General features: G+C 50.6%; 2 protein-coding genes and 1 long non-coding RNA gene across 12 annotated transcripts in view; 2 read left to right on the top strand and 1 right to left on the bottom strand.

Annotated features, from left to right (window-relative positions):
- UBE2F (ubiquitin conjugating enzyme E2 F (putative)) overlaps positions 1-6,073 on the top strand; it is a 45,796-nt gene extending 39,723 nt beyond the window's left edge. For all 6 annotated transcript variants that reach the window (XM_086375745.1, XM_086375728.1, XM_086375737.1 and 3 more), the window contains 3 exons: positions 751-783; positions 3,342-3,404; positions 5,340-6,073. In XM_086375745.1, the coding sequence (XP_086231871.1) occupies positions 751-783; positions 3,342-3,404; positions 5,340-5,390 (147 nt within the window). In that variant the 3' untranslated portion in view covers positions 5,391-6,073. The remainder of the gene's footprint in view (positions 1-750; positions 784-3,341; positions 3,405-5,339) is intronic.
- On the bottom strand, positions 5,890-16,426 carry LOC147374865 (uncharacterized). 3 transcript variants are annotated; one of them, XR_015154746.1, is made up of 4 exons: positions 16,259-16,416; positions 11,147-11,211; positions 10,109-10,454; positions 5,890-6,174 (listed from the first exon to the last, which is right to left on the bottom strand). It is a non-coding gene; the product is annotated as an uncharacterized LOC147374865 (long non-coding RNA). The 3 variants fall into 3 exon arrangements; XR_015154747.1 differs by having other exon boundaries at positions 10,109-10,451; positions 16,259-16,404; XR_015154748.1 differs by lacking the exon at positions 10,109-10,454 and having other exon boundaries at positions 16,259-16,426.
- A 132-nt stretch (positions 16,427-16,558) lies between these two features.
- The window catches only part of SCLY (selenocysteine lyase), a 30,592-nt gene continuing 24,346 nt past the window's right edge, over positions 16,559-22,804 (top strand). The window contains exons 1-2 of one of the 3 annotated variants that reach the window (XM_086375720.1): positions 16,783-16,898; positions 19,949-20,061. In XM_086375720.1, coding sequence (XP_086231846.1) covers positions 16,834-16,898; positions 19,949-20,061 — 178 coding nt within the window. In that variant the 5' untranslated portion in view covers positions 16,783-16,833. Of the gene's footprint in view, positions 16,899-19,945; positions 20,062-22,804 lie in introns of all 3 variants that reach the window. The other 2 variants (XM_086375710.1, XM_086375701.1) reach the window with 2 other exon arrangements.

The raw sequence follows: 22,804 nt of genomic DNA, 5'->3' as shown, positions 1-22,804 counted from the left end.
TCGTCTCTGGGCTCTCATGCTGCTGCCCCCGGGCCCCCTGACTGTCTTCACTGACCCTTATCAGAAGCATCCCGGCTTTTGCCCAGTGTTCAGTGAGTGGCAAGCAGCCCCTGACTTCCTCCATCTTTGAGTAGTGAAGTGGCTCCACGGTGTCGTGCCCCTGCCTGTCTGCCATGGGGTCTGTCCTGCCCAGAGGAGCACTCGCCTCAGACTGGGTCTGGGGGCAGTGGTGTTCCCAGCCTTCGCTTCAGCGCAGAGATGTGGCCTTCTGAGCAAGGCCGTTTTCGTGGTGACCATCCCCCTCCTCTTAACCTGAAGGGCCGCAGGCAGCACATTGGCCCATCTGAGGCTCTGGGCTGCCTGGCATAGTGCACATGCTATCTCTCTGCCTCTGTCTCCCATAACATTTTCACACATGGCACCTTGGCTCAGTCAGGTATGGACAATAAACGCCGTCCTCACTGGAACCGCTCACAGGCCTCAGTCTGCGCCGAGGTCACGGAAGCAGGCAGCGGCTGGTCGTGGACCTGCCGCACTGGCTGCTGTCCCTGGGTGGCGAGGTGGGCCTGAGGGGACTGGACCGGCGTGCAGGCTCTGCTTCCCCGTGGTTCTTTGCTGATTCACTGTCTAGGGCCTGCCTTTTAAAGCAACTTTGAAAAAACTAACCTTCATAATATGCTGACTTAACTGGTTCATCTCTTGGAGACCACTCTCACCTGAAACTTGTTTTTTTCTTTCTTCTCATTTCAGGATGTTGTTTGGGGATTAAACTCTTTGTTTACTGTAAGTATATTGACCAAAATTCCAAATTGTTTTTAATTCCTCTGTCTGCTGGTTTTAAAGATAACATTAAGGATAACACAAGGGAATTACTGAACCCCTCTCTTCTTTGGCACTTTTGTGAGTCGGAAGAACAGTGAGTTAAGAACTGAGGGTGCTTTGGAGTGACCCATGGGGAGGTTGGGGGAACAGGTGGGGAGAGAGCAGAGGGAGGGGAGAGGAGAGCGTCCCCACTGCCTCGGGGGCAGCACAAGCCAGCTCCAGCTCCGTTCCCTGTGGTCTCCTCCATCGGGTTATGCTTCCCTGGGGGCCTGGCCGCCCCACACTCCGCTCTGCTTCACTCCCAGGTGTCCTGGTTTGGATGAAGGAGCATGTAGTCACCAACCTTTAGGCTTTTCACAATTAGTTGTTCCTTTGAGTTTTGACTTTTTGATCATCATTTCAGTTCAGTCGCTCAGTCGTGTCTGACTCTTTGCAACCCCATGGACTGTAGCACACCAGGCTTCCCTGTCCATCACCAACTCCTGGAGCTTGCTCAAACTCATGTCCATCGAGTCAGTGATGCCATCCAACCATCTTATCCTCTGTTGTCCCCTTCTCCTCTTGCCCTTAATCTTTCCCAGCGTCAGGATCTTTTCCGGTGAGTTAGTTCTTCATGTCAGGTGGCCAAAGGATTGGAGTTTCAGCTTCAGCATCAGTCCTTCCAATGAATATTCAGGACTGATTTCCTGTAGGATGGACTGGTTGGATCTCCTTACAGTCCACGGGACTCTCAAGAGTCTTCTCCAACACCAGAGTTCAAAAGCATCAACTCTTCAGCACTCAGCTTTCTATATAGTCCAATTCTCACATCCATACAGGACTACTGGAAATACCATAGCCTTAACTAGACCGATCTTTGTCAGCAAAGTAATGTCTGCTTTTTAGAACGCTCTCTAGGTTCGTCATAGTTTTCTTCCAAGGAGCAAGCGTCTTTTAATTTCATGGCTGCAGTCACCATCTGCAGTGATTCTGGAATCCCCCCAAAAAAAGTCTGTCACTGTTTCCATTGTTTCCCCATCTATGTGCCATGAAGTGATGGGACTGGATGCCATGTTCTTAGTTTTCTGAATGTTGAGTTTTAAGACAGCCTTTTCACTCTCCTCTTTCACCTTCATCGAGAGGCTCTTTAGTTCTTCTCTTTCTGCCATAAGGGTGGTGTCATCTGCATATCTGAGGTTATTGATGTTTCTCCCAGCAACCTTGATTCCAGCTTGTGCTTCATTTAGCCTGGCATTTCACATGATGTACTCTGCATATAAGTTAAATATATTTGATCATAAAGGAGCTTTAAAAGAAATAAACTTCAAAAAAAAAAGAACTTCAAGGACCTGTCCTTGGGCAAGAAAAAGCTGTGCTGCTTTGAGTAAAACCTCAGGTCCCTCCAGGAAAATGAGCCCGTCCTGGACAGTCCACAGGACAGCCCCCTGCTGCCTTGCCCTGTCATCTTCAGCAAATGAAACACCCAGAGCCTCACCAGAGACTCTTCCACACCTCATACATTCACTGTAGGTCAGGTACTAATACACGGTCGAGCAGATGAAGAATTCTGTGTGTTTGGTGTAGTCTCCTGTTACATGTGCTTCATACTTTTGCCTGTTTCTAGGACTTGGAAGCTAATTTCCCAGCTGTAAATGATCATAGAGAGTTACAGATTTTCCTTGCTCTATTTGTGACTATCGGTCACAGCCATATTTATTTCCAAATCAGGAATACAGCCCCCAGATTAAACATTTCTGCTGGGGAGAAATACAGTTTCTTTACAAGGATCCATTGATGGCTTTGGAAAGCAATGACTCATCGTAAGGACAAATCTTTCTACCCTGGTCTTTAAGAAGAGGAGTAGATAGTATGAAGATAAGATGTGGCCCCCTATCTGAGACCTGTGCTTATTCTTGGTGGAGAAGCGGTAGGTGGAAGGATGGGAGGAGGGGAGCCCTCCCAGGGCTTTTCTGAGGTGGGAAGGTGCTTCCTCCTCAGGCTGGGGAACGCTGACCTAACGGCAGTGTCCTCCGTTCAGTTTGGGTCCAGACGTCATTCCTTCTGGGTTGTGAGGGCAGTGCTTGTGGAGATGAGTTAAAGATGAAGGGGAAGCTCAGGCAAGACCGGAATGAAAGCATAGCAGGTACAGTTGTTAATCACAGAATTGAGGAGAAAATGAGTTTCTAAGGAAAAATAGAATTTTCATTTATAAATGCTCATATTGAGAGTGGTTTGTCCTTCCCCAATTATAAGAAATAGCATTAGAAATTAATGTGATTGCTATTTCCTCACCAAACTGTGGAAAGTCATCTGTACACACATTCCACCCTTCTCTCAGTCAACCATGAATCACCATTTTGAAAAAAATGTCTCAAGTTCAATGCTTCTGCATCAAAAGAACTTTATTTCTTGGCAATTTTCTTAACTCTCTGGGTCACTCTAACATTTTCTGATTAAATTTCTGTTGCCTGTTTCATAAAATGAAGACTGGTAACAGCAGAAAAACAGGTTCTTTCCACTGTTTACTCTTTCTTTTTAAGGATCTGTTGAATTTTGATGATCCACTGAATATTGAAGCTGCGGAACATCATTTGCGAGACAAGGTAAGCTATTCACAGAACATTCTAGGTTGATGTGTTTATCAGTTGTAGCTGACTCTTTGTGACCCCATGGACTGTAGCCCTCCAGGCTCCTGTCCACGGGATTCTCCAGGAAAGAATACTGTGTGGGTTGCCATTTCCTTCTCCAGGGGATCTTCCCGACCCAGAGATCAAACCCGAATCTCCTGCATTGGCAGGCGGATTCTTTACCTGGTGCCACCTGGGAAGCCTAAAAAGAGAATTACTGCCCCTTGAGTAGATAAAGATGAAATTGAGAATGGTGGAACCCAGGGTTGGAGCTTAAAGCATTTATAATTGTTATGTTATAATCAATGTGCGTGGTCTCAGGAAAGTGACCCCAGGTGAGACGGGTGTTCCTATAAGGTGTGATTTCCTAGCGGAGTTCAGAGTGAGTGAGTGACGACAGGCAATTCTTGCTTCACCCCGTGACAGTGAAGAATGCAGGCAGAAGGATGGAGGCGGCCCCCAGCCCTCATACCGCAGGCTCTGTCCCGCCTGCCCCAGGACCCATTCGTTCTGCCCACAGCTCCACACGGGAGGGGCTCACCTTGTCCCTCATTTGCTGTGAGGAAGCAGGGCCACCAAGAAGGGAGAAGACCTGCCAGGAGGGGACAGAGCTCGGGACTTCAGCCCGGAGTTGCTGGCCTTCTCAGGCAGCCTCAGAGGAGCTAGGGGGGCTGCAGGGCCTGTTGGGGAGGACTGCTCACCTGGAGGGGCGTGGACACCACCTGTGCTCCCGGGGTCACACTGAGGGCGGGGCTCCCCGTGGGATCGTCACTCCACCCCGAGAGCTTTGGCCCCAGGAGCAGATGGTACTGTGGGCTTCCGGGTGCTGTGGACGTGGGCCTTGTGAATTTTGCTGAAGGCGGCCAGGGCTTCTGTGCAGCCCGTGTTGGCTGTGGGCAGGGGGCTGGTGAGGGGCTCCGTGCGCAGCCCTGGGCCAGCTGGTGGCGGTCACAGCTCTCCCCTTCCTCAGCCCAGAGCCCGCCCCCACCGGCAGAGTGAATTCAGTGAGGTTCTGCCCACGCCCTCCCTAGGGGCCCCTGCAGGGGCCTCCCGGTCACCAGTAGAGGGCGCACGTCAGGCCCTGGGCTGTGTGTGTTCCTGGATGCGGGTGAAGGGCGGCACCCTGTGGGCAGCAGTGCGGGGAGGAGGGGGGCTGGGAACCCACCTTCAGCTCACACGCTGCGCCAACAAACGCGGACAGGCCTTCTGAGGTGGACGAGCTCCAAGTACTCTTGTGGCTCAGACAGTCCCGGGGCCCTTCCCAGTCCTGCAAGGCCAAGGAATTCTGATCCTAACCTTGGAGAGGAAACACCGAGGGACACACTTGGGGCATTGGCTCAGATGGGAGGTGGCTTTCCTGCTCGTGCTGGCCTGGGAGGGGCATGCGTCCATATGGCCTTTTTACACCTGAGGGATCAGTCAGGTCCCGGGTAGCTTTTGCTTGTTGCCCAAGGAGGCGGTTCTGTTCAAGCCCCCCTTTCCTCTCGGGCAGGGTGGGCACCTTGATGGCCTGCTGCACCTGGGTCGTAGGTAGCAGGATCCCGGGAAGGCGGATCTGGACACAGAACCTTTCCGAGAGCAGCAGCCGGGACCCGTTTGCAGTCCAGAGCACTGGCCTGACCAACGTGGGGACCTTGACCGCACTGGGCATTTCTCCCATCTGCAGAATTAAGGGTCTTCTGTTCCCTTATGCCCAGAGTGTGTTGGCATCCCCACCCCGGCACCCCGAGTGGCAGGGAGGCAGCACTCTGCCCGTGGGTCTCTGCGCACCCTGCCCCTTGGCTACTGGGGATGAGGCTGGGCCCTCCACACACTCCCCAGAGTTCACGGGGGCCCTTGGCTCGGGGGAGCCTCACTTGTTCCCAGAGAGTCGCTCCCCCATGACTCATGGCCCTGATCCCCGCCCCGCAGGAGGACTTCCGGAATAAAGTGGAGGACTACATTAAGCGCTATGCCAGATGATACGGGGAGAGGACTGCAGGGCCGCGGACTGTGCGTGAAAAGATGGGCTCCACCCGCAACCAGAGGAGCCTCTCCCCGATCCTCGGCTCCCCTCAGTCCCGTCGGCTCGTCCGGGTCCTGTGACCGTGTTGTCCTGAGGAAGAACCTCTTCACGACCGCCCATTGTAGCCGGAGAGTTCCACATAAATACAGCCAGAAAATGTGTCTGGGGTTCTAAAGAGTTGTCTGCTTCCCTTAACATGTTTACTTTTTTGAAACTGTACTGTATAGGCTGTTGATGAGAATGAACTCAGCGTCGAGGCTAGAGCTGCTTCTCCCCTCCCCCGTCAGTCCCGCGCAGGTGATGCTGACGCTCAGTGTAGCCCGCAGATTGGCCGTCAGAAACCCGCTACAAACAGACTGTGATTGGTGCGAAGTCTCTTAGCTCCTCCCACGAATGTCGGCCCTGCCTAGGTGTCGTGAAGCTTCCCAGAATGCAGAGTCATTCACTGTAGATCTCTTAACTGAAATGCGTATTTTATTTAATGTAAGTATATTTTGGAACAGATTTGTAATTTGTACAATTTAATGCTTTAATTATTTTTTTCTATTCTCATTTAGTTTGTATTTTCATTGTATAGAGCAGACAGATGTTGGGTCAAGCAACTATGGAGAAATACAAAGAAAATATGAAAGGCACAGTATTCATTGTGTCCAAATATGCCAAGAATCTTGGTTTTAAAAAATCAGCCCGTTTCCAGGTCCAGATGGGGCAAAGAAGCTTCGGGAGCCCTTGCAGGTAGATCTGGAAGATTTAAAAGAAAAGCAAGGTCGTGTGCTGCCTGGAGGACCCTGGCTGCAGCCCAGCCCGCCTGGGGGCTTGGTGCTCCTGTGTGGTGACACGCCTGTGAGCCAGTGTGCAGGGAGCCTTATGTTCTGGGGCGGGGAGGGAGACCTCAGGCAGCAGCCTGAGGCCCTGACACTGCACCTGTGGCCCTCTGAGGTATTGGTGGGATTTGGGGGTATTCCCGTGCTCCCAGGCCCCTGGGTCTCCGGGACGGTTCTCCTAACCCTTGGCGGGCCAGGAGTCAGAGGTGGCACACCTTGGAGTAAGAACAGGGAAAAGAGGTGAGTGGGTTTACTCTGGCCTTAGACATCGGAACAGCTGGAATCAAATAGTCCTCTGCTGCCTGCTGACACGCTCAAGTTTAACTGACAGCTTCCTCAGGCCTCTGGACTGCCCCGTCTGCCATGTGCACGGTCTGGTTGGTTCCTCTTAGTTGATAGCATTGTCTCTGATTATGAGATCAGTCTGTCCAGGAAGGAATTGGGGCCACACTTCCCACTGGTCATTAGGAACCCTGCTCATTAGACAGGAGGGTGACCCAGCTGCTAGGCCGCTGTGTCTGGTGCACGGAGCAGAGGGTGGGGGGGTTGGCATCTCTGACCAGGCCTGTCAGGACAAGCGTCCTGGTAGAGGGACCCCAGTCACATACTTCTAACTGGAACCCAGTGTCAAAGTATCACGGGAACTCCCCTCTGCTAGGTGGGTCAGGAGAGCAGTAGCCGGCAGTCCACATGCCCTGGGGCACACTGCTCCCTGCCAGCTCCCGCCCAACCCCCTAGGTCACACCCCATAGCTGTCCAGGCAGCCCGCCCAGTAGTGCAGATGGAGGTGGAAGAAATGAAACATGGGTAATGCAGGGCAAAGACTGCTTGCTGGACAGAGTGAAAGGGATAAGGCTCCCTGTCGGTTCTGATCTCACACACAGGTCTCTGCTCATCAGGAGTCAAGCAGTTCAAAAGTGACACTCCCACATTCTGGATCATACCTTTCTGTCCGGTGGCCCTCCCTCAGAGGCATCCTGCCCCCAACCCCACCCTATCTTGTTAAGGAGCTCACCCAGCTTGGCCCATGGCCCGTGGTGCCGTCTTGGGTGCCTGCCCAGCGGGCCCCGCAGCAGCTTTTGGTGCCTGTGGGGCACTGACCTCTGGGACTTTGGCTTCTTGGGGTCTTTTCGCACTCTTAAGCCACAGTAACATTTCTGCCCGTGGTGCCTGTGCCTGCCAACCCAGGACAGTTGGTGATGTCTGATCTGCCAGGGGTGGGGCTGCTGGGCCTCTGGGTACCCCAACGGCCCTGGAGCCAGCTGGGGTGGTGCTGTGTCCCCATGCCGCTGCTGCTTAGAATCGCACGCATCAGCTGCGTGGTTTTCAGGCACACTACGTGGAGATGGCTCCAGGGTAGCCCTGGCATCAGGAGAAGCTCGCATATCCCCTCTTCCCTTCCCTCGGACAGACCGCCTGCATGCTGCCTCTGGGGGGAGCCAGGGCCAGTGTTACTCAGGTGCTGAGCACTGACCTCCTGGCCGTGTCTCTCCCTGCAGCCCGGGACGTCGGGTCCTGGTGTGCTTTTCAGCTGCTGTGTCTGTGTTGCCCAATGCCAGCCTCAGGGAGCAGGATCTTGGGTAACTTCACGAGATGCCCTGCTTTACCTGCCCTTCTCTCTAAGCCCTGAAAGCCCCAGAGGCCTGCCTGTCTGACCTCTGGCACTCAGACTAAGCTGGGTGGTGCACATGCGGGAGAAGTCTGCAGTACGAGATTTGTGGGAAGACTCTGTGCTATTCAGACTATTTGCAGTAGCTAACACTTTGAATGTCGTCTTTGAAAGGAACGCGTCCCTTCATATTTGCCAGTCTCAGTGTTCCATGCATATTTTCCTCTGCCCTTGTTCCATTCCTGGGGACTCACAGGAAGATGTCACGGTTCCAGGAGGGAGCAGGCCTTCCCTACGGTGTGGCCGCAGCCAGGCCAGTCTCAGCAGAGTCCCAAGTCTGCTCTCAGGACATCTGGTGGCAGAGGCACCAGAAACAGATTGAACCGACTTGCTGGACTCTGAAGCTTAGCAAAATTCTCTCAGAGGCCAAACTCCCAGGTGGTGGTGACCACCATGATGTGTCACGTGTCTTCAGGGGACAAGCCTGGGCTGCTCTGTTACCCCACCCTTCTTTCTTTCTTGAACTGCTGTGGGAAAAAAATTCCGGTTGCCATGGGATCTTTTGCTGGGATGATCAAGTCAAGCAGAACTTTTTCCATATAAGAAGTCCAACAAGGCGTTAACCAACAACTGCAGCTTTAACAAGATCCTTTCACGGCTGGTACAGTCTGTTCCAGGGTCATTTCACTTCCATCCACTTAAAAATGTTTAATCTTGGAAAGTCAGGTTTGCTACAAGTTCATAAAGTGTGTGTAGTAAAATGCTATTGCTACATAGTAAAATAATGTTTGCCTTTTCCTTTGCTGAAGAACTTGGGAAATGGGGAAACCAGTCTCACCTCTCCTTCCCTGCTCCTACAGCCCTGCCTCAAACAAATCCAGCAGATTGGAGGGGCCAGTTCAGAGGAATCCACATCTCCTGCTGGAGTTCTCGCTCATGCCCTGGGGTTCCCCAGGTTACCAAAGTGACTTACCGAAAGAATCATGGTTGGGCAAATGTTCTTCAAGAAACCCAGAGATGGAGGCATTTGGGGACCTTGCACTGTTAAGGATATCTGTTTCCTCGTGTCAAGCTGTATAAAGAACTGAATTATCATCTCTTTTTAAAAATCCATCTTAGGGCTTTTTCACTTTGATCACCAGTCACACTGGGCCAGAGTTCTTCTGGTAAATTCACTGGTGTTTTGGTTTTTTGTCTTTTTTAAACTTACGGGCAGTTAAATCATTGGTTTTGCAAGAGTTCCCAGTGCTGGAGGAGAGACTATGGACAGGCCTGTGCTCTGCAGACCAGGCCAGATGGTGGTCGGGGGCCTGGGGAGAGGGTTGGCATCCCCACAGCTCACGGCCCGGGATGCTCGCCCCTGCGTGACCCCAGGGAGGCCCTGCAGTCGTTCCAGAGGCCACGCATGGTGCTCGATGGTGAAAGATCATTTTGCTTAAATCATTCGTTATCCGACAGCTCTTTCTGAAATGTATTCTGGGACTTCCTTGGTGCTCCAGTAATGACAACTCCACGCTCCCAGTTCAGGGGGCCTGGGTTAGATCCCTGCTCAGGGAACTAGATCCCACATGCTGCAACTAAAGGTCCTGCACGCCGCAATGAAGATCAGAGATCCCATGCACTGCAGCTGGGGCCCAGTGAGCCAAAGAAAAATAGAATTTACTCCAGCGTCAGTAACCCTGTTCATCTGCGTCCTCCCGTCCCCTCACCTGGATGAGGGTGGGTGCCACGAGCTGGGTGCAGCGCTTGGGAGAAACAGCCTTGCTTCCTGCTCCTACACGCTTCAGCCTCAAGAGTCTGAGAAATGACGCCTGTGTCCTGGGTGAGCACAGTGTCACTGCCACGTGTGTGGCGGGACCAGTGACCAGGGTGTGACACAGACGCAGTCCCCACAGAACAGCGGCCGGGGGCGGGGGCGGGGAGCTGCCACACACCCGCTGAGACCGGAGCAGACACAGGGCAGCGGCCCCACACCCTCCCAACGCGTGGCCACCGGGGCTTCCTACAGCCTTCCCGCGCCTCCAGAGGAGGCACCAGCCTGGCATCCAGAGTCCGAGGCAGCTGGGCCCATCTTTCTGCCTGCTGCTGCACCCAGGACCCTGGCTTTCCTGCCCTGGGGAGGCCCGTCCCACCCCCAGCGTCAGCGTCCCTCCTGGGGCTTCCTTCTGGATTCAGTTCAGGTGGTGCCCCTGTGTGGCTGGCCGGTCTCACAGGCTGGTGGACAGTCTTGCAGTGTGCTCACCTCGCCCAGGCTTCCAGAAGCACCAGGGGAGGTCTGCACCTGCCCGTGTGTCTATTTCTGCTTGTCCAGGCATCGGTCAGCTCCTGGAGCACAGGGCCTCATCTTCGCTGCAGGCGTGACTGAGGCAGTTCTTACCATGTGATGATTGACGGTAGGTAGGTGCAGCAGGAGCTTGAGAGCATGAGTCCGCCAGAGGCAAGCCTGCTCAGGACAGGCACCTGCCTGGGGGTGGGAAATGCCGGCCAGCCCAGGCCACCCGAGCCAACAGACCCCCACCCTTCAGTGACAGGTGCTGCGTCTCAACAGTTGGCTCTGCTTGAGTAAATGGGCCTCTGGAAAAATCCTGCTGAGAAAGAAGGAATAATATCCAGCAGACTTGGGATAAACATGGTACTGGGAACCAAGTGTAGGATTTAAAGAAACTTTTCCAGGGGGCAAAAAAATCCACCTGCTTAGGAAAATGCAGTAAATGGCACCTTTGACCCCACATGAAAAAGTCCTAAGGCGGCCTAGCGGTTAAGAATCCACTTGTCACTGCAGGGGACACGGGTTCAACCTCCGATCTGGGAATCGTCTACATGCAGCCGAGCAACTCAACCCTTGCCCCACCAATACCGAGCCAGTGATCCAGGGCCCGCAAACCACAGCTACTGAGCCCATGCACCACAGCTACTGAGGCTCGCACACCTAGAGCCAGCGCTCCACAAGAGGAGCCACTGCAGGGAGAAGCCTGCACACTGCCACAGAGCAGCGTCCGCTCACTCAGCTAGAGCAAGCCCACGTGCAGCAGTGAAGACCCAGCGCAGGCAAAAAGTAATAATAAATGCACAACAGCACAGGGCAGGCCAATGTGGGGAAATGGATCAGTGATCAGTGATGTGGAGGCAGACTTGGTTAACTCTCCAGGAAAGGACAACAAAGAGACAAAAGTCATCTGTAGAGAGGACAACATGGCAGAGGGGACTCGTCCGTGTGGCTAAGATGGATTGACCTCTCTGTGCCAGGAACAGGAACAAAGGTCAAAAATACATTCCTTACCATAAATCAGTGTCTCAGTCATTAGGGAGATGCAAATCAGGGCCACTTCACACCCATGAGGACAGCTAAAATAAAATTTAAAAAACAGACCTCAGATGTTGCTGGGGATGTTGAGAAATCGGAATCTTCATACACTGCTGATGAGAATGGCAAATGGGGCAGCTCCTTGTAAAAACATTCTGGAAGTTCTTCAGTTTAAATATACAGGAACCACACTGACTTCCCTGGTGGCCCAGTGGTGAAGAATGTGCCTGTCAATGCAGGGGTCTCAGGTTCGATCCCAGGTTGGGGAACTAAGATCCCACATGCCAAGGAGCAACACAGCCTGTAAGGCAACCGCTGAGCCTGCAGGCTGCAGAGCTTGAGCACAGCAACTAGAGGAAGCCCGTGCACTGCAACCATTTATCACAGTCAAAACTGGACACAGTGCAGATGCCCATCGAGCGATGGATGGGAACACCAAATACGGAATAGCCAGGCAAAGGAACAGTGAACACCAACGAAAAGGAATTACTGATACATGCTACAACATGGGCTGAAACCTTGAAAACAGTACCCAAACTGAAAGAAGCTAGACACAAAAGGCCACATGCTTTATGATTCCATTTATATAAAATACCGAGACAGGGCAAATCTATAGAGACAGAAAGTAGCTGGTTGTTGCTAGGGCTGTGGGGAAGAGGAAGTGGAGATTGACTGCTAATAAGTGCAGTGTTTCTTGTCGGGGGTGATGAAAATGTGCTGGGATTAGATGTACTTAGTTGCAGAACCTATGAATACCATACACTTTAAAAGGTTAATTTTATGGTATATGGATCATATCTGTTTTTAAACATTATGAAGAAATGAAGGTGTAATACTGGAAAATGTTCACATTATCCACAGGAAGACAAGCAAAGAGAAAGAGTTGAGAACCAGATGAAACAAATAGAAAATAAATAATGGTAGATTTAAGATTTATTGCCATTTAATAATTATATGTAAATGGTCTAATTCACTAAAAGGCAAAGATTTGCAGGGTGGATTACTATGGTTTAGGGAGATGTTACCATTGTGGAAAACTGAGTAAAGGACTTTGTATCATTTTTACAACTGCATGTAAACCTATAAGGGTCCCAGTAAGATTTTTACGTAAGCTATACACCCAGCACCCAAGAAGGTAAAATTTACAATGCCTAGTATTCAACACAAAACTTCAAGGTATGCAAGAAGCAAGTAAATAACAGCCATGGTCAGAGGGGAGAAAAAAATCAGTCTATAGAAACAGAGCCTATCAAATATGATAGCATTAATAGATCAGAGCGTTAAAATAACTCAAGATGATAAAGAAAAGACTACTGGTGTTAAGTAGAGATGTGGAAAATATAAGACACAAATTAAGTTTTCGGAAGAAAAACAGACATGATGAAAACTTTACTGGATGGGCTTAACGACAGGTTACATATTGCTGCAGAAAAGATTTATGAACTGGAAGACAGCAATAAAAAAATGAAAAACGGTGGGTGGCGGTATATCTAAGGAGAAAACACTCAGAACTTGGGTGAGCTGTGGGCAAACTTCATGCAGCCCAATAAACTTGTAATTGGAGTTCCCAAAGGAGCAGGGGAGAGAGAAAATTATTTGAAGATTTAATTACTAAAAGATTTCCAAATTGATAAATGCGCCAAGCCCACGGATACCAGGTCAACAACTTCAAAGCACAAGAACATGAGGAAAACACCAAATCACATTCTACATTGCTTAAAATCAGTACCACAGCAAAATAGTAAAAGCAGTCAAGAAATAAAGACACATATTGTATAAAGGAACATAGAAAAGGGTGGTTACATGTTTCCCGTTGGAAAAAATGTGAGCAAGGAAACAGTGGAGGAAAAAAAAAACTTTATTGAAAGAAAAATCTCAAGCAAGAATTCTGTATCTGGGGAAGGTATCAAAGGTGAAGGCAAAATAAAGGTGTTTCTCATACATACAGAAGCTGAAAGTCATGCCAGTAGATGAACACTGCAAGGAACTTTGAACAGAGTCCTCAGACATGGTATCAAGTGGGAATATGGAACCACATCAGGGTTTCTCAACCTCAACACTAAGCTGACGCTTAGGCCAGATGTGGCTCCCAGGTGGACTGTCCAGTGCATTGTGGGGTGGTTAACGCATATATGGCCTTACGAGTTATTAACAGGTCCCAGAAGCACCGACCACAGTGATGGGGGACAGCTAACGTTTTAGACATTGTTAAATGTCCCCTAGAGGGAAAATACAGAGAAGGCAATGGCACCCCACTCCAGTACTCCTGCCTGGAAAATCCCATGGACAGAGGAGCCTGGTAGGCTGCAGTCCATGGAGTCGCTAAGAGTCGGACACGACTGAGCGACTTCACTTTCACTTTTCACTTTCATACACTGGAGAGGGAAATGGCAACCCATTCCAGGGTTCTTGCTTGGAGAATCCCAGGGATGGCGGAGCCTGGTGGGCTGCCTTCTATGGGGTCGCACAGAGTCAGACACAACTGACGAGACTTAGCAGCAGCAGCAGCAGGAAAGAAAAAATCACTCCTGGTTGAGAATCACCTTTCATATTTTGCATCTCTGTTTTTGACCAATGATCTGACAGAATTCCTCTGCTTGGGCATTTAACACATTAATTCACTCTTTATGCCTGTTCTATTCAGCCTATTTATTGATTTTTTTCAAAAACTGACTTTATTTTTCAGAGCAGTTTTAAAGGTTCCCAGAGAAATTGAGCGGAACAGAGTTCCCCTATCACCCTGTTCCCTACACGTCTACCTCCTCTACTACTGACGACACACAGATATAAGACATTTGTTAACAACCGCTGAACCTACACGGACACATCATTGTCATCCATAGTCCCTAGTTGACACTGGGGTCCACTCTTGCTGTCTGACATTATATGAGTTACCACAAACGTATAATGACAGGCATCTATTGCTATAGTATCATTTACAGTGGTTTTCCTGCTCTAAACATTCTCTGTGGTCTGCCTGTTCATGCTTGTCTGACTCCCTATCCCTGGCAACTCTACTGAGTGTTTTTTTTCACACTTTGTTTTTTAAAATTTTTATTCATTTCTGTGAGTGTGTCAGGTCTTAGTTGCGGTCCGAGATCGTGTTGCCGCACGCAGGATCTCCTGTTGTGGCGCGCAGGCTCAGCAGTTGCGGAGCTCGGCCTTAGTGGCTCCACTGCATGTGGGATCTTAGTTTCCCCACCAGCGATCAAACTCACATCCCCTGCATTGCAAAGCGGATTCTTAACCACTGGACCATCAAGGAAGTCCCCCCTATTGAGTTTCTAAATCTCAATTATTATAGCTTTCATCCAGTTGTTTTTTTTAACTGTTGCTTGTTCTTATGACTACCTTTTTAAAGAAATAAGATGTTTCCTTAACTCCTTGAAGGGGACAACAGAGGATGAGATGGTTGGATGGCATCACCGACTTGATGGACATGAGTTTGAGTAAGTTCTGGGAGTTGGTGATGGACATGGAAGCTTGGCATGCTGCAGTCCATAGGGTCGCAAAGAGTTGGACATGACTGAGTGATTGAACTAACTGAACTGACTCCTTGTAGACCTTTCCTCTCTGAGGACTTACTCTGCTTTATGACTTTTTCCCCTTAGGTGTGAGCTGTTTGCTGCATTTACTATTTCACTGCCATGGGGATGGCATTTCCTCAACTATTTGATCTTTACTGGACACTGATTTCATAATTACCCTCTGCAGGCGTCTGCTGCGTGTGTGACCAGCCCACTTGGAATCATGTGGCTGCTACCGCTTTTAGGAAGAGTGGAGTCGAGGCCCTGGTCCTGAGTGTGGGGCACTCTCAACTCTAGGCTCCACCACTACCTTCGATGTATCCATCCAGAACCACAAACCTCTAACTGCTGCCTAACTAGTCCAAGGAGGGCTGGATCAGTCCCCTTGTGGGTAGTTCCTGGCCCATCCAGCTCCCACCCTGACAGCATTCCATACAGAGAATGAAGCCTGCCCCCCACCTGTCAACTTCCCCACCCACCTCTGCTCTTAACCTCCTAACTGCTCACTGCCTCCAGGACTTTTTACCTCTTCTTCATCTTCAGCCTCCTTGTTAGCTGCCTTCTTGAAGTCCCGTCATCCTGTGCTCCTTCTTACCTCCTTCCTCAACCTTCTAAGAGCTGACTACATCCTCCACCTTTTCCTGTCTCCTTGCTTCCTCAGCACTGCACTCTCATCCTCCCCCACTGCTCTCCTGAAATTCCTTTCACAAAACCATGAGTATCTCCTGCGTGTTATGTACAGTAGACACTTCAGACTTCCTCTCAACTACAACCTGTGGTCTTGACACTCTTCATTCTGTTTCCTCTTCTTTTCACTGGCCCTGAGCTTCTGTATATCTATTTGCTTCTTAAATTTTCATGTGTCTTTTGCTCCAGACTGCATTTGGCAAGACATGAGCTCGGTTTGCATGCAGGAATGAAAGGAAATAAAGAATCCAGAAAGAGGCTTGCTGAGCTGCAAAAGACAACTTCTGGACCCTAAGAGATAACACTGAGCAAGTCTACAAAAACTCCAACTAAAATTCAATTTCTTGGCAAAGCACCCCTGCGTTCAAATACTGGCCCCATTCTTCCCCGTGTGAAGGTGGGCAAGATGCTGGCCTTTCCTCTAACTGAACGTCGTCGCGTGTAAGGTGGAGCTGCCAGGTACCTACTGGATAAAGGTGATGCCAAGACGAAACTAGTGAATACACGAAAGGCGCTTGGAACACCGCCTGGCACACGCTCGGCGCTCAAACTCAGAAACTGTTAACTTGCCAAAAGAGTAAGAGAAGGTGGGCGGCTCATTAGCATTCAGGAATCTGCATCCTCGCCCTCTCGCCGCTTTCGCAACCGACTCGCGTTACGGTCGGCGGCGGTCGGCGGGATGCACGAAAGCTAGACACTCCCATCCAACAGGTCGTGTTCCGCCGGCCGGGGCGCCTTCCCGTCCGGGTACCGGCGCTACTCCTCCCCTCGCTCCCGCGTGCCCGGCGGCGCCCCCGCTCCCTAGGCCCGCCAGATCCCCTGCCCCGCGCCCCGCGCGGTGTTCCTCCGGTCTCTCCTAGCCCCTCAGACCCACCCTCGCGAGACGAGCCCTAAGTCACCCGCGGAGAGGGTCGGGTCACGGCGGAGGCGCAGGGTGCGGCCTACCGGCCTCGGCTGACCGCGGATCCAGCTCCAGCCGAGCAGACATAGTTAGACCCGCGACCGAAGCCCCGCCGGCCCGGGTCAGGCTCCTCCTCCTTGCGCGCCGCCGCCGTGACCACGCCCCCGGGACGCGCTTGAAGCCCCGCCCCTAGCCCGTCTCCTCAGCGCGCGCGACCCGGGGCCCCGTCTCCCCGCGGAGCACCTCACCCTAGCGCGCCGCCCGCCCGCGCGCCCGCGCGCCGCCGACATGACCACCCCGGTGACGCGTTTGAAGCCCCGCCCCCAGCCCGTCTGCTTGGCGCGCGCGACCGGGGACCCTGCCTCCCCGCGGAGCGCCGCTGCAGCGCGAGGATTGGCCGGAGCTGCACGGCTCAGCCAATCCGCACGGGCCCCGGCGCCCGCACCCCCGCCCCGTCCCGGCGGCGCTCTTAACCGTGACAGGCTCTGCGGGTCTGGGCCTCTCCTGAGGGGGCTGGCTGGCTGGAAGCGGGCCGCGGTGGCGTCGGGATGGAGGCGGCCGGGGCGCGGAACAGGGACGCGCGGAGTCGAGCGGAGAAGAGCCCGCCCGAGAGGTGCGCTCCTAGAGGGGAAGATAGGGAGAGCCGTCGGCGCGCTCCTCCAAGAAGCCCTCCAGGCGCCGCGTGGCGGCCGGCGGGTGGTCATTCCCCGAGGGACGCTGGGGCGGCCGGCGGCCGCTCTCGGCGGAACGGGGCTTTCCCGGGGAGCGGCCAGCTGGCCGGTCACTCGCGCGCAAGAGGGTCCGCGCAGGATGTGGCGGTGACCGCCGGGAGGACGAGCGGCGCACGGCGGGGCCTGGGAAGGGTTCCGGGGAGGTGACGATTCGGCCGAAAACCCCAGGGACACCCAGGAGTCCGCAGCAGGAGTTCTGCCCGCGGGGTCCCGGGCGGCGGGGGCCGCGGACCGCAGGGCCTGGGGCAGCTGTCCACTGGCAGAACCCGGGGTGGGGGGGAACTTGGGGCGTATTTTCACTGCGATGGGGCTCCTGGAGGTTTGAGCAGATGTAATTTAATTATAAGGGAAGTGATGTAATCTAATTATATTATAGGTTGCTGTTGTATATTTTACAGGACTCCTTCTGGCTGCTTGGTAGGGAGTCAGGGTTTGCAGCAATTGGGAAAACCCGTTAGGAATCCTTTGCAATCATCGGGGAGGCAGAGGTGGTGTGGACCTCAGCGGGCGCAGGTGTGGCGGAGAAGCGAATGTACCTGACGAAACCTGCCCGACTTGCTGATGCTTGCTCCAAGCGGGGGTTGGGGGTGAGGTGGGGTGAGGAAAGGAGTCGGGGGTGGGAGTGTTAAGAAGGAAGCTCCCAGGCTTGAGCAGCTGGCAGAGTGGGGAGCAAGACTGGGAGATACTTCAGTCCACCGACGCTGGGACCTTCTTCCCCTGGGTGGGGGTGGGGTCGCGGCGGGAAATGCTTTGGGTGTGTGTTTGAAAGAGTCTTCATCCTCAATCCAGGAATTTGTTAAATACTTTGGCGGGGGAGGGGGTAATCCTCTCTACCGGAATGTGAGAAATGGGTATGTATCTTTAACATTTGGGTCTAGGCCTAAATCTGACTGCTCTTTCTTTCGGTTTCATTTGCCTGGGACGGAGAAAAGGGAGCTAGGAAGGAAAACGTACTGACTGAAGGCAGAGATTCACGATGCCTCTTCATTTTTCAGTTATAAATCTAATAAAGTTTAGTTTTCCCATGCAATATTGATAACACTTTAAGGAAGCAGCATATACTGGGGCAGAGTAATCTGTGATGCGTTCCTCTGAAATTCAAGCTGTGAATTAACTCAGCCAAGCAGAAGATTGAAGAGCTGTGTGTTCACTAGTAGTATGAGGAACTTCGAAATACCTACTGGAAGTGAGAGCAGAGTTAGGGACACAAGCAGATTTAATTCTCAGCAGCAGGGATTCCTAATCCCAGGGTGGTCAAGGAATGCTGGTCAGGTTTCCCAAGCCCCAAAGCCCTGTACTTGGGCATCTTAAAGACAAGATGTTGCATTCAAACACTCCGTGGATTTAAAAAAATGTATTTAGCAGCCACCATTGGTAATTGTGTTTGAATTTTCATGTGAATTGGCTTAAACACTATTGTTGACTTAAAAATCAGGTAAAATAATGAATAGTATCTGACAGGATTGTCTGCTATATACATTCATGAACGTTTCTGAGATTTTTAAGAAATCTTTGTTGGAGTTGATTTTCAATACTGTGTTAGTTTCAGGTGTACAGCAAAGTGAATCAGTTATATATATACATGTGTCCATTCCTGTTTTTTTTAAAGGCTCTTTTCCCATATAAGCCATTACAGAGTATTAAGTAGAGTTCCCTGTGCTTGAAAGTTTTTGATTCTGATAACACTCTCTATATATAGTTAGTTAGTTAAGTTGCTCAGTCCTGTCCGACTTTTCGCGACCCCATGGACTGTAGCCCACCAGGCTCCTCCATCCATGGGATTCTCCAGGCAAGAATACTGGAGTGGGTTGCCATTTCCTTCTCCAGGGGATCTTCCCAACCCAGGGATCAAACCCAGGTCTCCCGCATTGCAGGCAAACACTTTAACCTCTGAGCCACCAGGAAAGCCCTCTTTTATATATATATATATGTGTATGTGTGTGTGTGTGTGTATACACACAGGTAAATTTCACCTAGGACTCTTTCAGGGACTGTGCACTTTCTTATGACATTTGTCACCTTATATGTCAAGCCCCTACTGTGTGCCAGCTGTTGTCCTCAATGTTGGTGACACACCTGGGAGGAACATGGGAGCTTGTGGAGCTGCTGTTCAGTTACATTCTATCAAGGCAGAGAATTAACAAGGGGCAAGTCTCGTGTGTTAGATGATGGGGTGCTGTGGAGAAGCAGGGGGACACACAGCCCTGGGGAGGAGGGCAGGGGTGGCTGCAGTTTCATTTAGAAACTAGCCTCATGAGGTCAAGTTGAGCAAAGACCTAAAAAGTAAGGCAGTGGTGGAGGGCATCATCATTACGGGCAAAGAAAACGGAAAATGCAAAGAGAAGAACCCCTGAGATTGCAGTGTGGGGGACACAGAGGGGCCATGAGAGGAACCGTGGGAGCCTAGGTTACCCGAGCCTCATGGCCATCACAGACACCACGGGGAAATACAGGAAAACTGCCAGTGAAGTGGCGAAGTTCAAACACCAGGGGAAAAGCCCTCAGGAATGTGTGACTCCCTGGGCCTGCAAGGTTCCCCCTTTCCATCAGAAGGAAGTAGCACGGGGTGGAAAGAAGCTCTGGAAGTCTAAGTGGACAGTCTCCTAGCAGTGGTAAAGGAAACTAGCAAATACTCCTCCTCCTATAAGCTACTTCAGTCATGTCCGACTCTCTGCAACCCTACGAACTGTAGCCAACCAGGCTCCTCTGTCCATGGGATTCTCCAGGCAAGAATGCTAGATAATGAGAAATCCCGCACACATTTCCCGTAAGTGACACAGATGCGGACGCCCTAGGCGCACAGTGTGATTGCAGGAGAGCCCCTGGCCTTGACGTTATTTGCTCCTGCTGACAGCATAGACTGACTGCAGCTGTTCTTCCACATTCCATCTTCTTGTCCTTAAGAGGCACGTCTTTGTTTTCTCTCCAGCAGGAAAGTGTATATGGACTATAATGCAACCACTCCCCTGGAGCCAGAAGTCATTGAGGCCATGACGGAGGCCATGCGGGAAGCCTGGGGAAATCCCAGTAGCTCTTACCCAGCAGGTAATTCTAGAAGACGTGCCCAGATCTGAGATGAAGGGCAGGGGAACTCTTGCAGGAACTCTACACCACATGGCATGACTCGGTTTTGAGTGGATTTTCTGGTAACTGCACGTCTTTAGCTGTAATTCTGGAGAGTTTTTTGTTTTTTTTTTTCTTGAAAAGACCAAATTTGAGCTTTGTTGATACCATAATCTTTCATCTTTAACATGCTCTCCTGTCCCCCTTTCTCAGATGAAAAAGATGTCTTATTAAGAGCTGCTTGTAGGGCACTTCTCTGATGATCCACTGGTTAAGACTCTGTGCTCCCAATGCAGGGGGCAGGCATGGGTTTGATTCCTGGTCAGGGAACTAAGACCCTGTTTGCTGCAAGGCGCAATCGAAAAAAAAAGTTGTTTGTAATAACAGTGCTTATAAGACCCTGTCATGTATCTGTCTCCATTGATCCTTACAAAATTGCAAACTAGATCTTTTACGTAATCAGGATCACATAGAATCCTGGCCTCCTTTTTTAAAAATAAAAATTAAAGTTCTTTCAGTTCAGTTCAGTTGCTCAGTCACGTCTGACTCTTTGCAACCCCATGGACTGCAGCACGCCAGGCTTCCCTGTCCATCACCAGCTCCTGGAGCTTAATCAAACTCATGTCCATTGAGTTGGTGATGCCATCCAACCATCTCATCCTCTGTCGTCCCCTTCTCCTCATGCCTTCAATCTTTCCCAGCATTAGGGTCTTTGCCAGTGAGTCCATTCTTCGCACCAGGTGGCCAAAGTATTGGAGTTTCAGCTTCAGCATCAGTCCTCACAGTGAATATTCAGGATTGACTGGTTGAATCTCCTTGCAGTCTGAGGGACTCTCAAGAGTCTTCTCCAACACCACAGTTCAAAAGTATCAATTCTTTGGCACTCAGCTTTCTTTACAATCCAACTCTCTCATCCATACATGACTACTGGAAAAACCTTAGCATTTATTGTATTGACCTTTGTTGGCAAAGTAATGTCTCTGCTTTTGAATATGCTATCTAGGTTGGTCATAACTTTCCTTCCAAGGAGCAAGTGTCTTTTAATTTCATGGCTGCAGTCACCATCTGCAGTGATTTGGGAGCCCAGAAAACAAAGTCTGACACTGTTTCCATTGCTGCTCCATCTATTTGCCGTGAAGTGATGGCACACGGTACTGTGATCTTAGTTTTCTGAATGTTGAGTTTTAAGCCAACTTTTTCACTCTCCTCTTTCACCTTCATCGAGAGGCTCTTTAGTTCTTCACTTTCTGCCATAAGGGTGGTGTCATCTGCATATCTGAGGTTATTGATATTTCTCCCGGCAATTTTGATTCCAGCTTATGCTTCTTCCAGCCCAGCATTTCTCATGATGTACTCTGCATATAAGTTAAATAAGCAAGGTGACAATATACAGCATTAATGTACTCCTTTCCCGATTTGGAACCAGTTTGTTATTCCATGTCCAGTTCTAACTGTTGCTTCTTGACCTGCATACAGATTTCTCAGGAGGCAGATCAGGTGGTCTGGTATTCCTACCCCTTAAAGAATTTTCCACAGTCTGTTGGAAATATGTTTCTCATTTATTGTTGTTTCCATGTAGAGCTTTAAGTTGGAGGTTCTGCAAAATAATTTGCTTTAGATCAGTAGTTACTTGGCTGAGTCACATTGTGTTTTGCAGATGGTGAGCTGAAGCTGTGCCTTCTTATTTACAGTTTTATCAGGGATGCATGCTGCATGCATGATAAGTTGCTTAGGCGTGTCCAACTCTTTGCGACCCCATGGACTGATGAACTGTACACTGTGCAGTCCGTGGATTTCTCCAGGTCAGAATACTGGAGTGGGTAGCCTTTCCCTTCTCCAGGGAATGTTCCCAACCCAGGGATTGAACCCAGGTCTCCCGCATTCCAGGTGGATTCTTTACCAGCTGAGCCACAAGGGAAGCCCAAGAATACTGGAGTGTATAGCCTATCCCTTCTTCAGCAGATCTTCCCAACCCAGGAATCAAACCAGGATCTCCTGCATTGCAGGCAGAGTCTTTACCAGCTGAGCTATCAGGGAAGCCCCTGTCCCGGAGTTCGCTCAAATTCATGTCCATTGAGTCGGTGATGCCATCCAACCGTCTCATCCTCTGCTGTCACCTTCTCCTTTTGCCTTCAATCTTTCCCAGCATCAGGGTCTTTTCTGTTGAGTTGGTTCTTCGCATCAGGTGGCCAAAGTATTGGAGCTTCAGCTTCAGCATCAGTCCCTCCAATGAATATTCAGGGTTGGTTTCCTTTAGAATTGACTTAGCAGTGTTGTTTTAGTCACTAAGTCATGTCGGACTCTTTGCAACTCCATGGACTGTAGCCGGCCAGGCTCCTCAGTCCATGAAATTTTTCAGGCAAGAGTACTGGAGTGGGTTGCCATTTCCTTTTCCAGGAGATCTTCCTGACCCAAGGATGGAACCTGGGTCTCCTGCATTGGCAGACAAGTTCTTTACTGCTGAGCCACCAGGGAAGCCTCTGACTTAGCAATACTTGTGTACAGATTTACAGGCTTTTGTGGGTTTTCATGTCCATTTGCTTAGTAAACTTGGTAACTAAAAGCCTTTTCAAAATCAGATACTAGTCATTCATTAACTTCATTGTTGGTTTATTTTATACTTGTATTCTGATTAATCTTTTGGACTTTGCCTTGTAGCTAATTTTTCGTCTAGAGAAACTGAACTTTCTCATGCATAAACTGGAGAATGTGGAAAAGAATTGAA

The sequence above is a fragment of the Bos grunniens genome, chromosome 3 (assembly GCF_055505025.1).
Source record: "Bos grunniens cultivar Pamir isolate PY7600 chromosome 3, Bosgru_T2T1.0, whole genome shotgun sequence".
Taxonomy (NCBI): domain Eukaryota; kingdom Metazoa; phylum Chordata; class Mammalia; order Artiodactyla; family Bovidae; genus Bos; species Bos grunniens.
This window is presented reverse-complemented; position numbering and strand designations above follow the sequence as displayed.